At 37.5% G+C, this 23,004-nt stretch overlaps 1 protein-coding gene across 1 annotated transcript in view; it reads left to right on the forward strand.

The window, feature by feature from the left end:
* SYNE3 (spectrin repeat containing nuclear envelope family member 3) overlaps positions 1–23,004 on the forward strand; it is a 256,474-nt gene that overhangs the window by 117,326 nt on the left and 116,144 nt on the right. The window contains exons 6-8 of the mRNA XM_053708894.1: positions 15,056–15,400; positions 18,344–18,480; positions 22,323–22,500. Of these exons, the coding sequence (XP_053564869.1) occupies positions 15,056–15,400; positions 18,344–18,480; positions 22,323–22,500 (660 nt within the window). The remainder of the gene's footprint in view (positions 1–15,055; positions 15,401–18,343; positions 18,481–22,322; positions 22,501–23,004) is intronic.

Below are 23,004 nucleotides of genomic sequence, written 5' to 3' on the forward strand. Positions count from 1 at the left end.
AAAATGAAGAAGATTTCTGTTAAAGAGGAATATGATTTTAGCAGTAGTAACTAAAATCTATTGCTGTTCCCACGCAGGCAATAGAACTTCAGAGAACTTCAGTTGGGGGGAACAGTTTACAGGCTTATCTGCTGCAGGTATGATCAGTCATATTTCTAACAAGACATGTTAATGCTAGAAGACTGTCAGTTTTCCTTTAGGGGGTAAGTAAGCCATTTTCTTAGACTCATAACAGATTAAGGCTTATTAATGGGCTCTATACTGGTTGACACTATTGTGGGCTAAATCGATTGATTTATTTCATATTTAGATGTCAGAAAGGCCCCTTCACTCTGGTATGCAGAGGAAGGAGGCCCCGTTTTCGCGCCTCAATTGCGCAGTTTACTTCCATGGCAGTGCATGCAGCTTCATGTGAGGGGTCCTGTGGCTACAAAAACGGTCTCAGGAAGGTTTATTTCAGTGCTGAATAACTCTCAGGGAAGGTAAAGAGCCGCAGCAAGGCTGTGGCAGTGATTGTAGTGTACTAAAATTGTTGAATTGAACAAATAGCTCCGGTTTGCTCATTTTAAGGGTTAAAGTCTTGAAACTTGGTGTGCAATACTTTCAAGGCATTAGGACTCTGGGGTAAAAAATTTGTAAAAATCGGACATTGCCTTCATTGTTTTTCAAAATATCAGAAATAAAGTGTGCCTGTTTATTATTTAAAGGGACAGTAACGCTTTTCTTTAAAAACGCTTTTATTGCATTATTAGCCTGCCAAATTCTGTCTAACATGTCTATACCTTCAGATGGCTTATGTTCTGTGTGTATGAAAGCCAAGGTGGTTCCCCCTATTAATGTATGCACAAATTGTGTCATAGCGTCCAAACAAAGTATGGACAGTACTGTCACATTGAATAAGATTGCCCAAGATGATTCTTCTAATGAAGGTAGTGAGGATAGTTCTTCATCCTCTCCTTCTGTGTCAACACCAGTTTTGCCCACGCAGGCGATACCTAGTACATCTAGCGCGCCAATGCTGGTTACTATGCAGCAATTAACAGCAGTAATGGATAATTCTATAGCAAATCTGTTTGAGGACAGTTGCGCTTTTAAAGATCCTATGGATAAAAAATTGGAAGGATTGCTAAAAAAGATATTTGTTCAACAAGGTTTCCTTCTTCAACCAATCTCGTGCATTATTCCTGTCACCACGGCAGCGTATTTTTGGTTAGAGGAACTAGAAAATTCGCTCCAAAAAGAGACTCCATATGATGAAGTCATGGACAGAATTCACGCACTAAAGTTGGCTAATTCCTTTATTTTGGATACTGCTTTCCAATTGGCTAAGTTAGCGGTGAAAAATTCAGGTTTTGCAATAGTGGCGCGCAGATCGCTTTGGCTAAAATCCTGGTCGGCGGATGTGTCGTCCAAGAATAAATTGCTTAATATTCCTATCAAGGGTAATACCCTTTTCGGGTTGGAATTGAAAGAGATTATTTCAGACATTACTGGTGGAAAGGGACATGCCCTCCCACACGATAGGCCTTTCAAGGCTAAGAACAAATCTAATTTTCGTTCCTTTCGCAATTTCAGGAACGGACCAAATCCTAACTCTGCGGCCTCCAGACAAGAAGGCAACTCTTCCCAGCCTAAACCAGCATGGAAACCATTGCAAGGCTGGAACAAGGGTAAACAGGCCAAGAAGCCTGCTGCTGCTACCAAGACAGCATGAAGGGGTAGCCCCCGATCCGGGACTGGATCTAGTAGGGGGCAGACTTTCTCTCTTCGCTCAGGCTTGGGCAAGAGACGTTCCGGATCCCTGGGCACTAGAAATAGTCTCTCAGGGGTATCTTCTAGAGTTCAAGGAACTTCCTCCAAGGGGAAGGTTCCACATGTCTCGCTTATCTTCAGACCAGATAAAGAGACAGGCATTCTTACATTGCGTAGGAGACCTATTAAAAATGGGAGTGATAAACCCAGTTCCAACAGTGGAACAAGGTCTGGGTTTTTACTCAAACCTGTTTGTAGTTCCCAAAAAAGAGGGAACTTTCAGGCCAATTCTGGATCTAAAAATTCTAAACAAATTCCTCAGAGTTCCATCATTCAAAATGGAAACCATTCGGACAATTTTACCAACAATCCAGGAGGGTCAATATATGACTTCCGTGGACTTAAAGGATGCGTACCTGCATATTCCTATCCACAAAGATCATCATCAGTTCCTGAGGTTCGCCTTTATGGACAAACATTACCAGTTCGTGGCTCTTCCGTTCGGTTTAGCCACTGCTCCCAGAATCTTCACAAAGGTGCTAGGGTCCCTTCTAGCGGTTTTAAGACCGAGGGGCATTGCTGTAGCACCTTATCTAGACGACATTCTAATCCAAGAGTCGTCTCTTTCCAAAGCAAAGGCTCATACAGACATTGTTCTAGCCTTTCTCAGATCTCACGGGTGGAAGGTGAACGTAGAAAAGAGTTCCCTGTCCCCGTCAACAAGAGTTCCCTTTTTGGGAACAATAATAGATTCTGTAGAAATGAAGATCTTCCTGACAGAGGTCAGAAAGTTAAAGCTTCTAAACGCTTGTCAAGTTCTTCTCTCTATTCTTCAGCCTTCCATAGCTCAGTGCATGGAAGTAGTAGGATTAATGGTTGCAGCAATGGACATAGTTCCTTTTGCTCGAATTCATCTAAGACCATTACAACTGTGCATGCTCAATCAGTGGAATGGGGACTATGCAGACTCGTCTCCCCAGATTCAAGTAGACCAGGTAACCAGGGATTCTCTCCGCTGGTGGTTGTCTCGCGATCACCTGTCTCAGGGAATGAGTTTCCGCAGACCAGAGTGGGTCATTGTCACGACCGACGCCAGTCTCTTAGGCTGGGGTGCGGTCTGGGACTCTCTGAAAGCTCAAGGTCTATGGTCTCGAGAAGAGTCTCTTCTTCCGATAAACATTTTAGAACTGAGAGCGATATTCAATGCGCTCCTGGCGTGGCCTCACCTAGCAAAGGCCAAATTCATAAGGTTCCAGTCGGACAATCATCAGGGGGGAACAAAGAGTTCCTTAGCGATGAGAGAGGTATCCAAGATCATCAAATGGGCGGAGGATCACTCCTGCCACCTATCTGCAATTCACATCCCAGGAGTGGACAACTGGAAGGCGGATTATTTGAGTCGTCAGACTTTTCATCCGGGGGAGTGGGAACTCCACCCGGAGGTTTTTGCCCAGTTAACTCAACTATGGGGCATTCCAGATATGGATCTGATGGCGTCTCGCCAGAACGCCAAGGTTCCTCGATACGGGTCCAGATCCAGGGATCCCAAGGTGACACTGGTGGATGCATTAGTGGCGCCTTGGTCGTTCAACCTAGCTTATGTGTTTCCACCGTTCCCTCTCCTTCCCAGGCTTGTAGCCAGGATCAAACAGGAGCAGGCCTCGGTGATTCTAATAGCCCCTGCGTGGCCACGCAGGACTTGGTATGCAGACCTGGTGAATATGTCATCTGCTCCACCATGGAAGCTACCTTTGAGGCAGGATCTTCTAGTACAAGGTCCATTCGAACATCCAAATCTAGTCTCTCTCCAACTGACTGCTTGGAAATTGAACGCTTGATTCTATCTAAGCGTGGGTTTTCAGATTCAGTCATAGATACTCTGGTTCAAGCCAGAAAACCTGTAACTAGGAAGATTTACCATAAGATATGGCAAAAATATATCCGTTGGTGTGAATCCAAGGGATTCCCTTGGAGTAAAATTAAAATTCCTAGGATACTTTCCTTTCTCCAAGAAGGTCTGGATAAAGGTTTGTCAGCTAGTTCCTTAAAAGGACAGATATCTGCTCTGTCTGTTTTGTTACACAAACGTCTGGCAGCAGTGCCAGATGTACAGGCGTTTGTACAGGCGTTAGTTAGAATCAAGCCTGTCTACAGACCCATGACTCCTCCTTGGAGTCTAAATTTAGTTCTTTCAGTTCTTCAGGGGGTTCCGTTTGAACCCATGCATTCCATAGATATTAAGTTACTATCTTGGAAAGTTCTGTTTTTGGTTGCTATTTCTTCTGCTAGAAGAGTTTCTGAATTATCTGCTTTGCAGTGTACTTCTCCCTATCTGGTATTCCATACAGATAAGGTAGTTTTACTTACCAAGCCTGGTTTTCTTCCAAAGGTCGTTTCCAACAGGAATATTAACCAGGAAATTGTTGTTCCTTCTCTGTGTCCGAATCCAGTTTCAAAGAAGGAACGTTTGTTACACAATCTAGATGTGGTCCGTGCTTTAAAGTTCTATTTAGAAGCAACAAAGGATTTCAGGCAGACATCATCCTTGTTTGTTGTGTATTCTGGTAAGAGGAGAGGGCAGAAGGCTACTGCTACCTCTCTTTCTTTTTGGCTGAAAAGCATCATCCGATTGGCTTATGAGACTGCCAATCACAGTTCTATACACCTTTAGCTATAGCGCTCCTGTCTACTAATATTTTTATTGACAGTTCTTGTGAACTGCTTGTGCAATGCAGCCCCCTGTAGATTTGCACCAAATCAGCCCGATCGTATAGAATCGGGCAGATTTCAGACCGCAGCCTCGGAGGCTGTGGACCAGTTATGGAGCAGCGGTCTTAAAGGGCCACTAAACCCAAAATCTTTCTTTCATGATTCAGATAGAGAATAGAAATTTAAACATCACAATTTACTTCCATTATTTATTTTGCTTAACACAATGCTTCTATGTGCAGCAACCAATCAGCAGCTAGTGAGCATATCTAGATATGCTTTTCATCAAAGAATATCAAGAGAATAAAACAAATTAGATAATATAAGTAAATTAGAAAGATGTTTAAAATTGCATTCTCTTTCTAAATCATAAAAGAAAAAATGTGGATGGCACGTCCCTTTAAGTCGTGTGGAAACAGGGACATCAGGGGCCATTCGGCCCTTGATAAATCGGCCCCTAAGTCGGCTTTTTCTTCTTATTGAGCCTTCTTTGCAGCATGTGTTTTTGTCAGTTCAAGATGTCACTTTGTGCTACGTGCACAAGTGCTAGATTGCAAGAGAAAGGCACTGTATAGGAGTAGGAAGGAGGATTGGGAGGAATTTGGCAGCTATTTAAATTTCTTTTTACAATATATGTTTTGCTGTTCATGACACATAAAGGTTGCTGGGGTGCAAAAGGAAATTCAGTAATAGATCTAAGGTATGACTTAATGTTTACATAGGTGTAGGCTGTCCCTTTAACAATATTTCTTTATGATAGGTTGGTCTGTTTTTCTAGTCGGAAATTCTGATGTTAAAGGGCATTGATAAACACCTTTTGCTTTTTGTGTAAGAATTGTGTGTTTTTCCTTACTCTCTAGAGGGGCAAGAAGCCAAAACATTTTAACCTAAGCTTTCAAAATGCTGCAAATTGCCTAAATCAGCTATTCGATGTGCAACATTTGCAGGTTACAGAATTTGTTTTTGGCCTCTATGGACAAAGCACCATTTTTACTCAGGTGTTTAATGTCATTTAAATGTCAGATTAAAATAAAAAAAAATCAGAATGCACAATGAAACAGAGCCCCTTTCTGTGCTGACATGAAAAACAACTGTGTTAATTAAAAAAAAACCTGCATTGTCAGGTGTCAATATTTTCCAAAACTTTAACACTTGGCTAGTATGTTAATTTATTGCAGTACTATCAATAAGTCTTGTAATTATATGGTGTTTTATGTCCCTTTAAAGTGATGTTATATTTTAGTATTTCAAAAACCCTATGATTTACCATCACAAAATATAAATGCGACCTTCATTCATCAGTTTAAAAAAAATTATATTTTTCTGTGGCGTCAGCGCTAACCTAAACGCCTCCAGTGCCTTTATTTTTAGTGATGATAATTCCTAGCATTTTTAAAACGCTATAATTTACAATCACTATAAGAAAAAGCAATTTTCACACAATATAAGATAGAAAATATTTATGAAATTAGTTATAAAAGTTATATACACAACAAGCAAATTTACTTTTTTTTACAGAAACAGTAATGAATTGTAGACAGATTTTTTTTCTTGATACGGCTAGTTAGCTAACTGCAGTTTATTTAATTATCTAAGAGTCAAATTTGTCTAGTACAATACAATTACTAGACAAGGATGAAAACATAATTATGTAGCTAAAAATATCCATTCCACCAGCTCATTTTGCCATCATGTAAAGCTATAGAAAATGTGCAGTTTCTTATGAGCTGACAGCACCACAGTGTGTCACAAAAGGTTCATAACAAGGAGTGTTAAACAAATATTCTCCTATTGTATTGTCAACGGGACCGTCAAATTTTGGAAAATTCCTCAGTTGTCTTAAGATTATGCTACACCACAAAACTGCATAAAGGGGCAATATGGTGTAGATAGTTTCATTGGACTGGATCATTCGGTACTACCCTCTTGGCAGTGGGATTACTTAGAGGGGCAATAATAGACATTAGCGGGAGAAGTGGGCACGAGTAGTAGGCAAAAAGTTGAAGAGGATATTAATGGACCAAGCACAATGATCAGAATTTGCTGTGCAATAGCCTAGGTGCCTAAAGCAAAATATTTTCATTGTATTTGAACTTCAAGACTTCCTTTTACAGTCTCACTGATACTCAGCACCTTGTATATAACACACAAAGGAATAAGCACTTCACTTCAATATCCAAATGTAATGCAAGAAAAAAGTTCTGGTGCACACCTGAAGGGCCCCCCTTCCATGCACTTTGTATGTAAGGCGCACATTGTTTGTTTTATCAGCGCTGTACATTAGTAAGTTTTGTTAAAGGGATAGGAAACCCAAAAATTTTCTTTCGGGATTCAGACAAAGCATAACATTTTAAACATCTTTCTAATTCACTTCTATTATCAATTTTTCTTTGTACTCTTGATACCCTTTCTTGAAAAGCAGTGATTTATGCTTAGAAGCCGGCCCATTTTTGTAGCACTTTATGGCAGCTGTTTTACAAGAATTTTATCTATATACATAGTAACATAGTAACATAGTAGATAAGGTTGAAAAAAAGACTGAAGTCCATCAAGTTCAACCTATACAAATCTAAAATACTTACAAAAAGCTCCAGTTAAGCTTAAATAACCCCATTAAAATGTGACCCATTTAATACTAGCAATCATATCCATGAATTTTGTTTGTATACAGAAACTTATCCAGACTATTTTTAAATGTATCTATGGTATTGGCATTCACTACCTCCTTTGGTAATGAGTTCCACAATTTTATTGCTCTCACAGTGAAAAAACGTTTCCGTTGCAGGAGATTAAATCTCCTTTCCTCCAACCTTAAATTATGACCTCTTGTCAGAAACAATTTTCTTGGAATAAACAGATCTTCTGCCATCTCTGTATATGGGCCTTGAATATATTTATATAAAGTAATCATGTCACCTCTCAAGCGCCTTTTTTCTAAAGAAAACAGACCCAGTTTGGCTAGCCTCTCCTCATAGGTTAATTTCTCCAATCCCCTTATTAGCTTTGTGGCCCTTCTCTGAACTTTTTCTAGTTCTGCAATATCTTTTTTAGCAATTGGTCCCCAGAACTGCACTCCAAACTCAAGGTGAGGTCTTACCAGGGCTTTATATAATGACAGAATTATGCTTTCCTCCCTTGAATCAATACCTCTTTTAATACATGCTAGTATCTTATTAGCCTTTGAAGCCGCTGCCCTGCATTGTGCACCCATCTTTAGAATTTCTTAAAATGGTATGTTCTGTCTGATTCGCAGAAGAAAACTTTTGGTTTCATATCCCTTTTGGTTTCATATCCCTTTAACTTTTATTGCAGTTTGGTATCACTGTGTAGAAGCAGGAAACACAACAAAGGCTTGTGCTTGTTTGAGTCGTCTCGCACACAATCATCTGTTGATGGTTTCCTGTGTGGTGTGCGCTACATAACACTCTGCTAAAAGAATACACTGTATAAAATGTGCTTATTGCTGCAGTTGTAGAACTATGCTCCAAGCAAAGAAATCAACTTCAAAGTTTCAAACTCAGCAATTTAAAGGGTCCGCAACATTTTACTTTCACAATTCAGATAGAAAATACAATTTTAAACAACTTTCTAATTTACTTCTGTTGTCATGTGTTGAAGGCGCTATAATGCACTTCTGGGAATTATCTGGTGAGCCAATAAAAGCGAAATACTCGTGCAGGCACCAATCATGAGCTATCTCCCAGAGGTGCATTGCTGGTCCTAAACCTAAATAGGTATGGTTTTCAACAAAGGATACCAAGAATACAAAGCAAATTAAATAATAGAAATATAGTGGGAAGCTGTTTATAATTGCATGCTTTATATGAATCATGAAAGAAACATTTTGGGTTTCATGTCTCTTTAGCTGTTTTTAAGTTTTATTTTGTACTTAGGGTAGACTGTTTCATAGTTCAGTAAGGTTTTGAAAGTAGAACTTGTCCAATGCAGAGAGAAGTGAAAGGTTACAACTGCACTGCCTATAATGGAGCTGATCTCACAACTTACAGCTGTGACACGGGGCTGGTACTAATCTTGACTTTTTTAGGTTGTGATGGGGCAGCAAGTTTTGTTTAACAACATATATAGACAGATAGATATAGATGTGTATTTTCCAAAAATATATGCATATATATATATATATATATATATATATATATACACACACACACACACATATATATATAATCTTACCACAATTGCGAAGAAATGAGCATTCACAGACCGAGCTAAATCAACACTGTGTATTTATTGTCACATCGAAAAAACAAAGGTTCCACCACTCCACACACATAAGCTACATCCAACGCGTTTCCTGCTGCTAAACAGCACTTCGTCAGGGATACTCACAGCTGTCTGATTGCACCTTTTATTAAGCGCACTATTCATTCTCAGGATTTAAAGGTATACTACCGCTTATATATTTAGCGGCATGTTTGTGATCTATACGTCATTCAATTTGGTGCATCAGTATCACATTACAATATTTAAAATAACAATCTTAAATTTACAAGCACATTGTATCTAAAAATATAGTTAGAAACATTAACACAAATGGTGGGAAAAATATCTAATGCTATATAAACAAATACTTTTGCTGTCTCGGAATTTTATATACCACTGAGCTATTACATAGTACACAAATAAAAGGGCATATATTAGATATAGGTATAACCGTATATTAAGGACTAAGCACAATAAATTAATAATAATCTATTGCAATATAATCTAAAGCCTCTAGTAATAGCTATATTTTGAAAAACTTTTCACCTTTATCTATTAATAGTTATATCTAAATATTTATCATCCTATGGAGAAAATTTCGAATACTATTAACTATCGATTTTAACTCAGTTACCTATATAAAGTTTTACATCTGAGTTTTCGTTTATGCCCAAAGGACTCCCTGTCTTTAAGGTATAAATCCAATACACTTCTCTCCTATTAAGGTTTACATTCTTTTGCTCTGAGAATAGTGTTGATTATCTAGACTTAACGATAAAAGGAGATATAGATAAAGGATGCATTACAACAGAAATATTTAGAAAAAAAACATCAGGCAATACCATACTTAGGGCAGATTCTGGCCATCCCTATAGTGTGAAAAAGGGGATCCCAAAAGGCCAGTTTATGCGCTTAAAACGTAATTGTAGTAGTGAAGAGAATTACTCTATACAAGCAAATATATTAAAAAATAGACTGATGGATAGGGGCTATAAGAAAAGGGATCTAGAAATAACTATGGAAGAGGTTAAGGCCATGGACAGGAAATCTTTATTGCAGGATAAAAACAAACAGGATAAAGTTTTAGGAAATATGGATAAGTTAACTTTTTCCACTAAATATAGTAGACAATATCCAGAAATTTGTAAAATTATTCAGAAATTTAGCCCACTACTAAGAAATGATCCAAAATTGAAAACAGTCATAGACAAAGGGATCAGGTGTGTATCAAGGAGAGCAGAAACCATAGAGAACAATCTTAAAAGAAATTTTTCTATCAAGGAGAAAAAAGAGGATAGAATGTGGCTTAAAAAGAAAAATGGGAACTATAGATGTGGTGGCACACCATGTAAATCATGCAAATACCTGGTTAGGAGTGATACTTTTAACTCTACAGTAACAGGTAATGTGTACATGGTGAACCATCACCTTAACTGTAATTCCAGATATATAGTGTATCTTATCACTTGCAAACTTTGTTTTTTTCAATACACTGGTAGAACGACACGTATGCTCAAAGATAGAGTGAGAGAGCACCTACTGTCCCTTGAGAGTGAGGTGCCAAAGACACCTGTGGCGAAACATTTTGCCCAACATAGAAGGAATGATAACTTTGATACAAGTGAATTAAAATATATCAATACTTTATTTTCATTTCAAGGTATTGATCATGTGCCCAAGCTGAATACAGGTGGCAATAGGTCACAGACGCTTAATAGGAGAGAAGTGTATTGGATTTATACCTTAAAGACAGGGAGTCCTTTGGGCATAAACGAAAACTCAGATGTAAAACTTTATATAGGTAACTGAGTTAAAATCGATAGTTAATAGTATTCGAAATTTTCTCCATAGGATGATAAATATTTAGATATAACTATTAATAGATAAAGGTGAAAAGTTTTTCAAAATATAGCTATTACTAGAGGCTTTAGATTATATTGCAATAGATTATTATTAATTTATTGTGCTTAGTCCTTAATATACGGTTATACCTATATCTAATATATGCCCTTTTATTTGTGTACTATGTAATAGCTCAGTGGTATATAAAATTCCGAGACAGCAAAAGTATTTGTTTATATAGCATTAGATATTTTTCCCACCATTTGTGTTAATGTTTCTAACTATATTTTTAGATACAATGTGCTTGTAAATTTAAGATTGTTATTTTAAATATTGTAATGTGATACTGATGCACCAAATTGAATGACGTATAGATCACAAACATGCCGCTAAATATATAAGCGGTAGTATACCTTTAAATCCTGAGAATGAATAGTGAGCTTAATAAAAGGTGCAATCAGACAGCTGTGAGTATCCCTGACGAAGTGCTGTTTAGCAGCAGGAAACGCGTTGGATGTAGCTTATGTGTGTGGAGTGGTGGAACCTTTGTTTTTTCGATGTGACAATAAATACACAGTGTTGATTTAGCTCGGTCTGTGAATGCTCATTTCTTCGCAATTGTGGTAAGATTGGATCCTTTTTGGTGTGTGAGATACACCGCGGAGATCTTTTAAGCTACTAGTTCTATACTGGATAACGGCTGTCTGGTGAGAAGGAGGAGTGCCTGGACACTTTCTAACTACCCGCATAGTGGGGCCGGATAACCGTGAGTAACCTGGGTTGATGTTTTCACCACTGCATAAAGTTAGCTCAAGACCACCAATATACATGCTCATGTCATTTACCTATGATACAATATAATATACTGGAACACTGAAAGTTTTTGGAGGTTATTTGAAAGTATATTTACCTACAAAGGAGAAAATATAATACCCAAATATGTATGTGTAAAACTCACTCAGCCGAAAAAATATACACAGTTAACACTCTACATGTACCCTGATATTAGAGTGTTACCGGTAAGAACTTTGCAACAATTTGATTCCTGTAGAAAACTAGGTTGTGGCAACGATACATATGAGACTACAAACCAATTTGTAAAAATATAACAGTTTGTTTTGGTTGCACACAGCTGGAAGTAGTTACATGTCTTATGGCTCAAATGCACAGTTTTTGCAACAGTGTGTCTTTGTTTGAAGTGAAATTCTCAAATTGCATATTATACTGTGACAAGTCAAGCGCATAGTGCATAAGATAATATTTTGAAGCCATGGATCAGGAAGAAATTGTAAACAGACGAGCAAAACTTGATTTACTTATTAAAGGGGACACCACTCCTAAACACACACCTGTAGATTTGAGCACATTGTTTTCTATGAAAGAGAAATTAACCATTAAGGAACTTAAGACATGGTGGGAAATGGAATTCTTACAACTGTATATAAATGAGGAAAAAATACCACGAGGCCTCAGAATGAAAAAGTACCCAGCAGCAGAAAAAATGGATGTGGTTTTTATGAAAGAATGGAATCAGAATCTAACTGATTGCTCTGTGATTCTTATGAAGCAACTATTAAAGAAAAGAACAGAGGAAAGAGAAACCACTCTATGTGAGCTAGCTGAGATACAAATACAGATTGATGATCTTAAAGAAGATGAGAGATTTGAAGATTATATGAAACAACTGAAAGATACAACTGAAAGAATTGATAATGAAGTGGTCGCAAGAAAATTGGGCAAATATCAAAGAGATTGTAAGGACTATGACTTAGATATAGTTTATAGTTGGAACACCAATACTCAGCAAAATAAAAGAAGAAGTCATCAGAACAAAAAGAATAAGGGAAAAAGGGCGGAAGGAGACATGTCCAGTAATAAAAAGGAAGCACAAAGAAAAGTTACCTTTTCAAGCACAGAGGGCAGTTCATATGCATATAGTCCAAGATCATCTACACCCATGAGTGAGGAAAATAATGAAAGAGATAATTCTCTAGGAGCAAGACCTAAAGAAAAAGTGGAACACAGATCACTGGTGGATCTGGGGATTACCCCTAATATGTCCGGCCACGAGCATAAAGTAAAAGATGGAGACCCAAAAAGAATAAAAAAGAAAAAGGAAGAAGATCAAAAAGCGAAATATCCCAGCAGGCTGACCAGAGCAATGAGAGAAAAGAAGGATCAGAACTAGAGAGTATAATAAATTTATCATCTGTCCCATTAACCAATATACAGAAGATTGCACTCTCGAAGGGAATGGGTTTCTCTCCAACAAGAAATATGGACTTATTTGATACCATTGTTGACCTCAATAAGTTTGTACGAAAGGTCACTTTAAAAAGGCATTTTTTTAATGAGGATCCATCTTCCATTTATGACAGTGAGATAGTGGATACGGGTATGGCTGAGAGTAGTACAATGGGCACTGATATAGATTCACTAACTTTTAATGAATTGTGTGATACCAACAGTTTAAGGATCTTAAATAGTGAAAGCTTGAGATATGATCCCAGTAATTTAAGTATTCCAAGCTCTACACAAAAAATAGGACACACAAGTAGTTTTTATCCTATACATGCAAGAGGGGATCTAATTGAGGTATTTCACGCAGTGGTGGAAGAAGAATTGACACAATTGTACAACACAAAAGTAAAAGATACACACACAAAAAAGAATAAAAGGGATAATTTGTCACACCAGGAGAGAAAAGCACTAAAAGAAATTAGGGATAATACCAACATAGTAATTTCTAAATCTGACAAGGGTGGCACTATCGTGGTACAAGATAGGGAAGCATATGTATTGGAAGCTGAAAGGCAACTATCAGATGAAAATACATACCACAAATTAACATATAACCCCACAGAGCGGTTTAATAATGAGCTAAAAATTTTGTTAGATGAAGGCGTTCACCAGGGTTTTTTGACACAAGCACAGGCAGAATGCTTAGTAAATGAGAGCCCTACAGTAACTGTATTTAAACATCTCCCTAAAGTTCATAAATGCGCATCAAGACCGCCGGGGAGGCCCATTATCTCCACAATAGGAACCATAGGAGAATATACACACACACACACACATATATATATATATATATATACACACACACACATATATATATAAATATATATATATACACACACACATATATATATATATACACACACATATATATACAGACATATATATATATATATATATATATATACACACACACACATATATACACATATATATATATATATATATATATATACACACACACACACATATATATATATATATATATATATATATATATACACACACACAACACAAATATATATATATATATATATAATAATTTGTTTTAATTAAAATGAAATAGAATATTTTCTCCTAAGTGAAGAACATAAGTATTTCTTCCGTAACGCACCTTAGGCTTTAGCAGTTATCCTAGTTCACCTTTGGGTTAGCGCTTGAGTGAGAGCCAGGAAAGGTTTTAGGGCTCCCCATAGAAGTCTATGGGGAAAGGTAGTTAGCGTGGTTGAGTTATCCGACCTCCGGATGTTAGCGCACCTGAGTCTTTCGCTCAAGCAATAACTTTTTACTTTCAAAATACAATAACATTGCAAACCTTGGAGTGCTACTGATTTACCTTGAGCAGTGTTAGCGCTTAACAGTCCTATATGGGTTGTAGTATAATACAAAATAAATTGCATTTCTTACTAAATTTAACAAATTTTATAGGTTTATGGCCATTAATACAGCTACATCAAACAAACCTTAAAGGGATACACCAGGGCGCTGAACCTAAAATGGGCCAGCTCCTAAGCTTAGATTCCTGCGTTTTCAAATAAAGATACCAAGAGAACAAAGAAAAATTGTTAATAGGAGTAGAATACAAAGTTGCTTAAAATTGAATGCTCTATCCGAATCAAAAAAGAAAAATTTTGGTTTAGTATCCCTTTAATAATTTGGCTGATGTGTTCTGTGATTGGCTAAATAATTGCAACTGTATAATATCTATAAGAAGCCTCTGTAATCTTTATGGTCCTCTTCTTTTCTTCTTTTTGCTGCAGTGCTTACAAATATAATTGTTAATATTATATAATATTGAGATATTATAGTTTTGCAAAGTTTGCATACCCTTTTAAAGGGACAGTATATTGTAAAAAGGACAGGATGTAATTCATTAGAGCATGTAACAGGCCCTAGCTAAATATGTGTTTTACCCCCACAAAGGGAGGTGATGCAAGGCCAGACCCCAGCAGTCAGTCAAACAAGATGGGCAGTCACATGACCCTACCAATCATTAACTGCATCCAGCCCAGGAGGTACAAGGCTTGTGCTTCAGTAATGAAAGATTACATACACTAACAAATAAGATCATGTCATTTTTGCATTGGAACGTTCATTAAAGCCTTCTATTGAATATGTTTTTTTTGTGCATATAATCATTAAACAAATATATAATTAAAAAAATGAACGCATGTCAAATAGCCTGATCTGTTAATGCAACGTCTATATTTTTCTATCTGCCTTGTAATTTTAGGAAATCAATAAGGATGTAGAAAGTGGTTATAAACAACTGGAAGTTCTGGAAATGAAGTCGGCAGAGGTTATAAAGAACACATCTCCAATGGGAGCCGAACAGATCTGCAAGGAATTGGAGGAGCTGCGTAGAGCTTTGGCTGAACTGAAAGCCATGAATGACGAGGAGGAGGAGAATCTGCGTAAAACATTTAACTCAGAAAATGCCTTCCTAGATCTGGCCAGGCAGCTGGAGATCAACATCAATGAGTTTAGGAAAGCCATACAGAGACTAGAGGAGAGCCTGGAGTCTGGAGAGAGGGTGAAAAGTGAGGAGGATCTGGTAGCTCTCTGGAGAACGTTGAATGTAAGTCTTTATTTTGACTTTTTCCAAGTCACCCTGAAAATAATCAAGACAAATATTCACCGTGGCTTTATGCTCAGGCTAGTTTGTTATGTATTAAAAATTAAAGAAGCATTAAACACTAATTATATTTCATGCCCTTCCTTCTAATTGGTGCTGCCATTTTAATACCTAGGTTTCATACCTGCAGGTATCTGAAAGAGAGTTACTGCACATGGGCAAACACGTCAGCACTGGAATCTCAACATGACGATACCCATGACTAGAGGGAGATGGGGAATAGCCTCAATACTGTGCTTATAAAATATATGTCCCTTTAAATTATTGCCCGGGGGAAACAGACCAGTGTTTTCAAAACATCTAAATATTAGTAGAGTAATTTAAAGATGGTGCTGATATGATATACATAAAAGATACACAAGTATAGAGTTATTTAAAGTATACGTTATAGTATTTAAAGTTCAGTACATAATTCTATGTGACTCTTTGTTCGTATAGATTATAAGGGCATAAATTGAGCCAGTATAGGTATTTTTATTGGTGCTTCATTTCAGCCAGGGTCTATCTAATTGCTATTATTTAGTTACAAGTTGCTATTTGGGATCCGCTAAATAATAACTGCTTATTATGTCTAGTTGCAGTAACCAGCTTGGTAAAAAGTTTCTGATCCTTTTCACAATAACTCTGGTAATGCTGCTGTCACATAGATATCAGGGAGCTTCCCACTAAATATTAATTGTCTCCACTCTTCATAATAAACCCTAACTATGAACCCCATATTACAACCCCCCCCCCCCTCTGCTACAATTAGGTGTGTCCCCCAGCTACATTTACTTCTAAGTGTATCAATAAAGGCTCTACTACCTACGCAGGGGAGGGGAGGATAACTGTCTTGGTCTACTTGTGTATTTAGGTTAGGATAGTGGCATTAGGGTAGAATAGTATGCCTGGGTTATGAATAGCGCCAGCATTGGTGCAGTTAGGGTTAATTAAGATTGTGGGCTGAGTCAAGGTTAGGATTAATTGCAGAGTTTGTTTTGGTTAAATTTAACTTCAAGGAGTTGCATTTAAGGTTAATTAAAATCTGGGGATTGCATTTCACATTATTGGCAGCAGTGGCCACAATTAGACTTTGGTACATTATTTGATCCTCTAATTTACTTAAAATCATTGATACCTATATAAAAAAAAGTTACCAGGGTTGTCTCAAAGTGACGAATCATATGAAATAAAAATGTTAATGTAGATGTAATGCCTTGTATCCTGTGGCTATGGGGGGGGGGGTTAGGTAAGTATGTTTGCACTGTCACTAAAGAACACAAATGATTCCTTATTGTTATCTCCTTGATTGGATCGCTTTATCCTTCCTTTTTCCCTCTTCATCTTTCTCTTGGAACCTCTCTGCTTTAGTAGGTTGGTCTTGCAGATGCTTCTCTGAGGTTTGGTGGCTTCTGTTTCAGTGGTCAATAAGTAAAAACATTTTTTTGTTACCTCCATACTATGTGTTATGGATTTGAGCTGCCAAATATAATTTAAGGAATTTCCTGAACTGTAATCCAGTAATCCCAATTCTAGGTTTTAAAAATATTTTTTATTCAGCACAAATGGCTGTTTTCAGATGAATTAGACATCTAGATTAAATTGATATATCGGCCCCTGATGCCCCTGTTTCTGCATGAGCCTTCAGGCTTGTCGGAAACAGGAGTTAAGAAGCAGCGCTCTTTAGATCGCTGCTCTTTAACTGGTCTGCCGCCTCTAAGGCTGCGGATATCAATCCACCCGATCTCATATGATCGGGTAGATTGACACCCAATCTGCAGGGGGCGACATTGCACAAGCAGAACTGCTTGTGCAATCTTAAATTCCGACAGCGTATGCTATCGGAATTCAGCAATGTCTGTCGGACATGATCATGTCGGACAGTTATTTGATAAATCGGCCCCATAGCATGCAAAAAAAAAAAATCAAAACATCAAAATTTATTTTACTTTTTTTTGTTATCATTTTTTAAAACATTACATAAGGTTTGCTAAGGAGCGTGCACGTACCATAAGCACTGTATGGTAACTGTGTTTGATACAAGACCTGTGTACGTTTCTGAGCCTACATAAGTATGCTTTCCTGGAAGTTTTAACAAAGGATACCAGGGCAAATTGGGCAAATTGATAATAAAATTTAATTTGTAAGATCTGATTCATGAAACTTTAATTGAGACTTTAATTTCCCTTTAGCAATATTATTCTGCAAAAATGGCTTTATTCAAATAATCAAGGCATCTGATATGAGCTGGTTTTATAGAGCGTGATGAAGAGCCTTTGAAACTACAGTTGGATAATTGTTTATACAGCTTTTTAACTGGGAGCCAGTGCAACACTGTTTAAAGGGACATGCTACCTAAATGCTGAATCACTTGAAAATAATTTAGCATATCTGTAAAAAGCTGAATAGAAAATATCACATGGACATCTCTGTATTAAAAAGGAAGACATTTTTCCTCAAAGTTTCCTCAGTACCCAAATTCTGTTGTAAAGGGACTTTAAGCAGCCAATCAGGATGCTCGTCCTGGGACTTGTAAGGGAGCATGCATCTGGCATGTGCAGGCACAGTCACTTTATTTCCTTCTTATTTTAAGGAAGTTTATTGTGAAATTTTGCGAGATTATGTTACAATTCCTTGAGATTACAGTAAATAAAAGTGTGAATTTAGCATCGATGATGCTGATAGTCTGTTTTTTTCTCTTCAACAAATTTGTAAGTAAAATATCTCCCTTTTTACATAGTGATGTTCATGTGATATTTTCTTGTCAGCTTTTTACAGATATATTACATCTTTTTCAGGTGATGTAGCATATTTGAAATATTATGAATAATTTATGGCCTAATTATTAGCATCAAGTTTTCCACATTACTGCGTTGTAATAAATTCCTTTATTGTTTGTTATTTAAGGCGACCAAGTCAGCTCTTGCTGCAGAAGAACCTAAAGCAGAGAGAGTGAAAGTTCAGCTGAAGGACTTATTCCGGTTCTCCAAAGATGTGCAGCCACTTTCTGACAGCGTGATAGCAGCTATGCGAGAATATCAAAGGTGCATAGGTCATACTGGTTGTCCTTCTGTCATATATGTTGTATGAGATCTGATGGGGATTTTAGTTAGTCTGACTGGCTGCAGCAAAAAAACGAATGAAGATCTAATAATCCTACAGTATATCTCTAGCTAATATCCTAGTGAAGATTATATGCTAGATCCTATGAGAGCTATAATGGATAGTAACAGAACTGTTGCAACCCTTTCCAAAATATGTGATAAAGCAGAAGCTGCTTCTCCACTCCTGCCCCTGACTTCAGATAATCATGAATTGGCAGCTAGAAGAAAACAAACAGGGGCGCTACAAAGCATTTCACACATTTGACCAGAGGCGTCACCAGGCCCCATAGACACTGAAACAATGGTCTCTGGAGACTGATGACAGCATTTAGTCTTCAAGGGACAGTGTACCGGGATTTTTCTCCCCTTTAATATGTTTCCGATGGTCCATTTCCATTTTACCCATTTGAGGGCTAGATTAAGAGTTGAGCGTTATTTAGCGCTTTTGCTAGAACGCTAACTGCTCGCGTTGCGCTGGTATTACGAGCTAATAGTAAAAAGTTATCAGTCCATCGCTAACCGAAAGTGCACAAAAAGCCGAACTTACAATATCGCACGCATGATAACCTATTCCTAGAAGTCAACAAAAAAAGGGGTAAAACCCCTAACATCCTATTTGCGCGCTAACCCGAATCAGCATAAGACCCCTACTCTAATAACACCTAAACTGCCACATAGCCCAGCGCAAAGTCCCCATTACACTATTAACCCATAAACCCCCACATCACAAAGTCCCAACTACACTATTAACCCCTAAACCACCAGCCCCCACATTGCAAATTCCCCACTACACTATTAACCCATAAACCGCGACACCCCCACATCACAAAATCCCCACTACACTATTAACCCCTTAACTGCCTGCCCCACCTCAAAGTTACCCACTAACATCTAAACCCCCTAACCTAACACCCCTTAAGTTAACCCAAAATAGACTAACCCTACCTTTACACAAAAAAACTAACTATAATATAATATAATAAAAACTTACCTGAGAAATTAAGAAAAATCTAACCTTACCTTAAAAAAAAAAAACTAACATCACCGAACCTAACATTACTTTAAACAAAAGTAAGCTAACATTATTGTAAAAAAAAAAAACTACCATTACAAAAAATAACAAACAAATTACTAAAAATAAGAGTTATGCCTATTCTAAATCCCCCCCCCCCCCTCAAAAAAAACCCCACCAAATATTCTTACACTATACTACAAATATTCTTAAAACAGGGGCACTTTAATTCATTAAACTTTACAATGACACTTCTTTTTTAAAATACTTACCTTTGCATTATGGAAAACAGACAGCCGAATCTCCGCCCGTATCTCCTACTGTAGTTAGCATATGGATGATGAATCCAGCTTCCTCCAATCGTTGTGTGCCCCCTTTGGCATCCAGCTCATGGGGCATGCAACGATTGGAGGAAGCAGGATTCTAACTATAGTAGGAGTTGTGGGCGGAGGATCACCGGTCTGCTTTCCATAAAGAAAAGGTAAGTATTTTGAAAAAGAAGCGTCATTGTAAAGTTTAATGCATTAAAGTGCCCCTGTTTTAAGATTATTTTTAGATACCGGGCAGTAATTCATTAAACTTTACAATCACTATGTTTAATCCATAACCAAAATCCACAGCACCATATAAATGTTGCAGTTTATTAAATATCTTCTCAAGTAGATACAATATACACAAGTGACATTTCGGGATGTTATCCCTTAATCATGCTTATTGGCCTCATGTGTATAGCAGTCTTTATAAGGCCTTCACGTTAACCTGTTAATTACCTCTACACTACTACATATATGTATCACATCACCATCTAGTGGCCACATATAAAAATAACGTTTCTAAATATCAAAACATTTGTATACATACATTGTGCAACAATATCCCTCTTTATACATTAAAGAATGTCAAAATTATGTTACGTTTTCCATCTTGCATCTCCTATAAGAACACATGGAGATCTAGCTTCCTGTTAAGCTCTTTTGGATCCTATTTATGGATCCAGAATGATTATTTTTCTTTTAAAATCAATTCTCTGTTGCCACACACATATACTGTATATATATATATATTTACATACATACATACACACACACAAACACACAAACACACACTCATGTATGTAAATGTGTGCTTCTATATAGTCAGGAGGGATAGGCCTTCCTAGTTACATATTTTCCCTAAAGCAATTTAAGAAGGAAAGAGTGTGTGTCTGTGTGTGTCATGTGTTAGTATGTCTGTGTGTGTCATGTGTCTGTGTGTGTCATGTGTCAGTGTGTCTGTGTGTGTCATGTGTCAATATGTCTGTGTGTGTGTCATGTGTCAGTGTGTCTGTGTGTGTCATGTGTCAGTATGTCTGTGTGTGTCATGTGTCAGTATGTCTGTGTATGTCATGTGTCAGTATGTCTGTGTGTGACTGTGTGTCATGTGTCAGTATGTCTGTGTGTGTCATGTGTCAGTGTGTCTGTGTGTGTGTCATGTGTCAGTGTGTCTGTGTGTGTCATGTGTCAGTATGTCTGTGTGTGTCATGTGTCAGTATATCTGTATATGTCATGTGTCAGTATGTCTGTGTATGTCATGTGTTAATATGTCTGTGTGTGTCATGTGTCTGTGTGTGTCATGTGTCAGTGTGTCTGTGTATGTCTGTGTGTGTCATGTGTCAGTATGTCTGTGTGTGTCATGTGTCAGTATGTCTGTGTATGTCATGTGTCAGTATGTCTGTGTGTGTCATGTGTCAGTATGTCTGTGTGTGTCATGTGTCAGTATGTCTGTGTGTGTCATGTGTCAGTATGTCTGTGTGTGTCATGTGTCAGTATGTCTGTGTGTGTCATGTGTAAGTATGTCTGTGTGTGTCATGTGTTAGTATGTCTGTGTGCGTTTCTGTGTTTGTGTCTGTGTGTTACTAACATAACAACATTTTCAAGTTTGACTACACAATAAAGTGTGCACACATTTTAGTCAGTTGGCCAAAAATTGCATAAGTCAAAAGGGAGTCCAATTAATGGTTTAGTAAGGGGATCCAAAATTTCTAGCGGCAGCCCTGGGTGATTGGTAAGTAATTGTGAGTTAAATAGAACATGCAGACAAAAGGAAACACAAGGAAAGAGAGGAACTCATACAATTGTGTAAAAATTAAGAGGAAGCAGACACTTGTTGAAAAAAAAGTTAAAAACACATTTAAGCACATTCCAAATTACTCCTGTTAAACAATTTGACCGGTTTTGTTTGATACCCTTTGTTTTAATGAGAGAATACCGAGGTATGCTCAGAAACGTACCCATGTCTGAGCATTATACGTATAACATTGCATGCACTGCCACCATATAGTGCCCGAGACACATGCACACTCCTAAGCCTACCTGCTTGTGCTCTATCTTTCAACAAAATATATCAAGGGAAAGTATTTTTTTTATTAAACCATATACTTTTTCTGAAGCAACATAGTTTACTTTTGACTTCCTTCCGTCTTTTTAAAAGTAAATGCATAATAATTTTATAAAAGTGTGATATGATATATTCCTTCATTTTCTTCACTGGCTCCCCATTCACAACAAAGTTAAATTAAAAATTCTCACCCTGACCTACAAAACCCTCACCAATGCTGCCCCACCCTACCTGTCCTCACTCATCAACAAATATACTCCTGCCTGCCCTCTAAGATCCAACAATGACCTGCTTCTTGCGTCCTCTACCATCACCTCCTCTGGCGCTTTATAAATATAGAATAATAATAATAGATAGTACTGGATGTCTAACCATGATATTAAATTCATTACAGGGCTAAAAATAAGGCCTTCAAACTGAGCACAGAGACTGAATCTGCACTGAGGCAAAATTTCCAGAACCCACTGCGTGAGTTTCAGCACTGGAGACCCATAACTGAGCGGGTACTGGGAACTACATCAGCGTTTATGAGTGACATTGCCATGAATAATGATTTCTTGCTACAGGTTGAGGTAAGTGCGGTAATGTAATTAACAAGCTTGGACCGTAATGTGATACCCTCTTGCACTACACAGTCAGGACACAGTTGTAAGAAACAAAGTTTGTAAACCCTTTGTAATTATCTGGATTTCCGCATTTGTTACTCTTAAAATGTGGTCTGATCTTCATCTAAGTCACAATTAATAGACAAATACAATCTAACTAAACTAATAACACTCAAACAGATGTACTTTTTTATTGAAGACATTGAGTAATGATTTACAGTGCAGGCTGGAAAGAGTGAACCCTTGAATTTAGTAACTTGTAAAGGCTCCTTTAGCAGCAACACCTTCAGGGTGTTACATCATCACTAAAGTGTTACATCATCACTAAAGTCAAATTTGTGCTCCTGTGTGAGCTTCATTACTTTCAATGGAAGTCAGCTCAGTGGCAGACCCTTTTCTTAGAGAATTTTGTGAGAGCTCCCCAGTCATGTGATATTTTTCTCCACTCAGACGTATTTTAGATAATTGGAC

Source organism: Bombina bombina, chromosome 1 (genome assembly GCF_027579735.1).
Source record: "Bombina bombina isolate aBomBom1 chromosome 1, aBomBom1.pri, whole genome shotgun sequence".
NCBI lineage: Eukaryota > Metazoa > Chordata > Amphibia > Anura > Bombinatoridae > Bombina > Bombina bombina.